Source organism: Morone saxatilis, unplaced genomic scaffold (assembly GCF_004916995.1).
Source record: "Morone saxatilis isolate NCDOM2014 unplaced genomic scaffold, NCSU_SB_2.0 Contig1, whole genome shotgun sequence".
Taxonomy (NCBI): Eukaryota; Metazoa; Chordata; class Actinopteri; family Moronidae; genus Morone; species Morone saxatilis.
This window is the reverse complement of record NW_023339651.1, coordinates 408,299-411,705: the sequence shown is the minus strand read 5'-3', so window position 1 is coordinate 411,705 and position 3,407 is coordinate 408,299. Positions and strand designations below refer to the sequence as shown.

Below are 3,407 nucleotides of genomic sequence, written 5' to 3'. Positions count from 1 at the left end.
GTCTCACTCTCTCCAGTCTCACTCTCTCCTGTCTCACTCTCTCCTGTCTCACTCTCTCCTGTCTCATTCTCTCCTGTCTCACTCTCTCCTGTCTCACTCTGTCCTGTCTCATTCTCTCCTGTCTCACTCTCTCCTGTCTGTGTTGGTCGTTTAATGGTTTTCTTTCCATCTTTCTGACCTTGGATTGTTCTTTCCTGGCTCTATCACGTGGACGCTTCAGCGTCTCCTTTTGTCTGCTGTGAAACGAGGCTCAGCCCTCGCTGGCCTTGACAGAGCTGAACCTGCAGCGTCGACTCCTCCACGAACCGCATTGATGACCAGCGGGAGTCAGACGGGAGGACACGTGGTTCTGTTGGCAGCTGTGTTTGTTGAGTGCTGGAACTCTGCTGCTTTGTGTTTAAGAACTCACAGACACATGTATCTGATTGTGTGCAAAAAGTACGTCTTAATTCAGGTTCAGACTGCACAATATTTCCCTCTCAACCAATCACAGCTCGCGGTCTTTTATGACCTGTGTGATGTCATCGGGAAGGAGGAGCTGGGGAACAAGAATGTAAACAAACATGGCGTCTGTAGCGGTGTGTATTAGGGATGAGCGAGTACACCATCGTCTGTATCTGTTCAACCGACTAAATTATCTGTATTTGTATCCGTTTTGTATCCGTAACATTTTCAACGTTTTTGATGGAGAATGATGAATAGAACTATATTTAATAATGTTATTACAAGTACGTATATTGGCACATTTTACTCATTTAGTACTTATGAAAAGTACTTTATCTATAGCGGGTACTAGTTTCAGCCGAGTAATCATCTCAACCCCAGTGTGTATGATCCATGTCTGTTTCACTTCACCATGTTTACAGGTTAACGCGTTCAGTGCTCCAATCCTGACAGGGATAAAACCACAAACTTTATAACTAAAACAGTTCATAGTCTGAAGAGTTGTTATGAGGCTCAGTGTGGTCGGCTCTGGCCGTCGCCATCTTGGATTTTCTTAGGGGTTCCACAAGGGTCAATTCTTGGACCTTTGCTTTTTATTTGTACATACATGGTCACATGAGAGGAACAGAATAAGGCCAACCCTAGGGCCGTCACACCACTCAGCAACATTATAAATAACACACATACAGTTTATCCTCCATTATGCTGATGATACACTGCTGTTCACTGTCAGAAGGTGTCACTGATTGTTACTGTGGAAACACTGGTCAACATCAGACACTGTATGATTACAGTCCATAGTCTCCATTAGGTCCCCCACAGGTTTGTGCGGAGTCGTTGTGAAGCTCAGTGTGGTCACACCAAATCTGTGTAACACATGGTATCAGCTCAAAGACGGCAATCTCAATTTAGCTGATAAACTGTACAATAAACCAGTGAACACAATAATGTCAAGAAGTTTGTGTAAAACCAGAGATTTTGATGAATTTTGAGCAGATCATTTCCTGTGAATATTGATCAGAGATGAGTTTTCATGATACTTTTATATATTTTTAACTGACTTATATTCTGACAGATTTTCTTCTCATTGTTCTATCGCCTCTTTGGTTTCTAAAGCAGGATGAGGCTTTTGATCAGAGACTGAAGCTCTGTCAGTGTACACTCTGATCAATAATAATAATAATATACACTGTGTTCACATCTTCAAACTTTACATCTTAAATGATCTAAGCTTTAAAAATGACAGTTTCATTTAGTAGATATAGGCCTACTGTGTAATTTTGTAGAACTTAAACTGTAAAATTTTAGTTTTTTTACTCCCCTTAAAATCAAGAAATTAAGCTTTGGCGACCGCTAGTGGTTGGGAACCACTAAACACACTAAAAATTGGTATATGGTAGGAAGAGGCAGAGCTGTTTAATCCATCAGGTTTGTATGAAGTATTGGTAATGTCCATGTTGTAAGGCTCCAGGTCTCAGCGCAGCTCTCTCTCTCCGTTGTAGTTGTGAGTGTGGAGAGTCGGGAGGCCCACCTGAGCTCTCTGGTGGTGGAGGCCGAGCGGCGGGCGGCAGACATGGCAGCTCAGGCGCAGAGAGACGGGCTCTCTCTGGAAGCCTGCCATAAGGACAAACAGCTGAGAGCCTGGGAGTGGAGGAGCAAGCTGTACAAACGCATGAAGACCGGCTTCCAGCACGCACGTGAGTCAGCACCCATGTACACACCCATGGGTGTGATAAAAACTCTGAACATCAAATATGTAACCTTGTAGAAGTTACATTTATATTTGTTTACTTCTATTCATTTGGCAGAAGCTTTGTCCCAACAGTTATTAATAAGAACCAATTCAAGCTGCAGTGAATCAAGGAGAAACCTTTTGAGCCACAAAAGACAGAAGGTTACAGAAAAAAAATCTATAATAATTAAAGCTGCAAGCAGCAATGGACGGATGCTTGCAGTCAGGTGTGCAAGGATGTGCATCAAACACAGCATATCATGTGTATTTTATGTGAATCAGATTATAAGACAATACAGTGCTTTTTTACTGTTGCCAGTAGGTGGCGCAATGATTATGACTGAATATTGTCTGTGTTTAGAACAAGACTTTTATCAAACATGAGGTTTGGGGCCGATTAGACAAAGTTACAACAACTTTTTTGAAAATTCGGTTATCGATGTTGAAATCACTGTCAAGCCACGGACACGCTGATAGACAATACCTCAAGCTTTTGATAACTTTTATAACATCTTTAGACTGCACTGACCAAATCTGAAGTCAATCTGATCCATTCTCTAGGAGGAGAAGTTAAAATGCAAATCCTGGAAATAGCAAAAACTGACTTCCTGTTGGGTTTAGGATGTGGCTCCAAGAGTCATGATACATGTGTCTACTAATTTTCTTATCTAAGTGATTCATTGCAATTTGGAGCCATTTTGCTACTCTGCAAGACCAATATCCTATGTAAAGTTTTGTAACATGTGTGCTGAGTTTTATGAGTTTGGCAGCCTGTTTAGCCCCTCAGAAATGCAACAAATGTAAAATGTAACATCATTATTCGCCATGTCGCCATGGAAACAGTATTCAAAGAAAAGTCATATCAGCATCATAGTTGGGTCTTTTGACCAAATATCAGCTGATTCTGGTGAACCTGCTTGGGATAGTACAATAACAATTCCTTCAGATACAACAGGGTCCTCATAACGAGAGAGAGGTTGCAGACTGACTTCAGATTCTGTGCTGATCAGATTTGATTAACTGGACATTGATTTGAGTTTGATACCATCATAAAACTGATGAACTCAATTTCCTCTACATAAGAAACTAATGAAATAAGAGATGATTGTGATTCTTTATGAAGGAAACATGAGATGAGTTCTGTAGCACGAGGGACTCTGTGCATCCTGCTGCCTGAAAGCTTCTCACATTATTACTTATTACGCTACGTTCGACTCCATAACAGCGTTTT

The 3,407-nt window shown here is 41.3% G+C and overlaps 1 protein-coding gene across 1 annotated transcript in view; it reads left to right on the top strand.

The window, feature by feature from the left end:
* Window positions 1-3,407, top strand: part of ankfn1 (ankyrin repeat and fibronectin type III domain containing 1) — a gene marked incomplete at its 3' end in the record, with an annotated part of 21,445 nt that overhangs the window by 2,064 nt on the left and 15,974 nt on the right. The window contains exon 3 of the mRNA XM_035668841.1: window positions 1,885-2,141. Coding sequence (XP_035524734.1) covers window positions 1,885-2,141 — 257 coding nt within the window. The remainder of the gene's footprint in view (window positions 1-1,884; window positions 2,142-3,407) is intronic.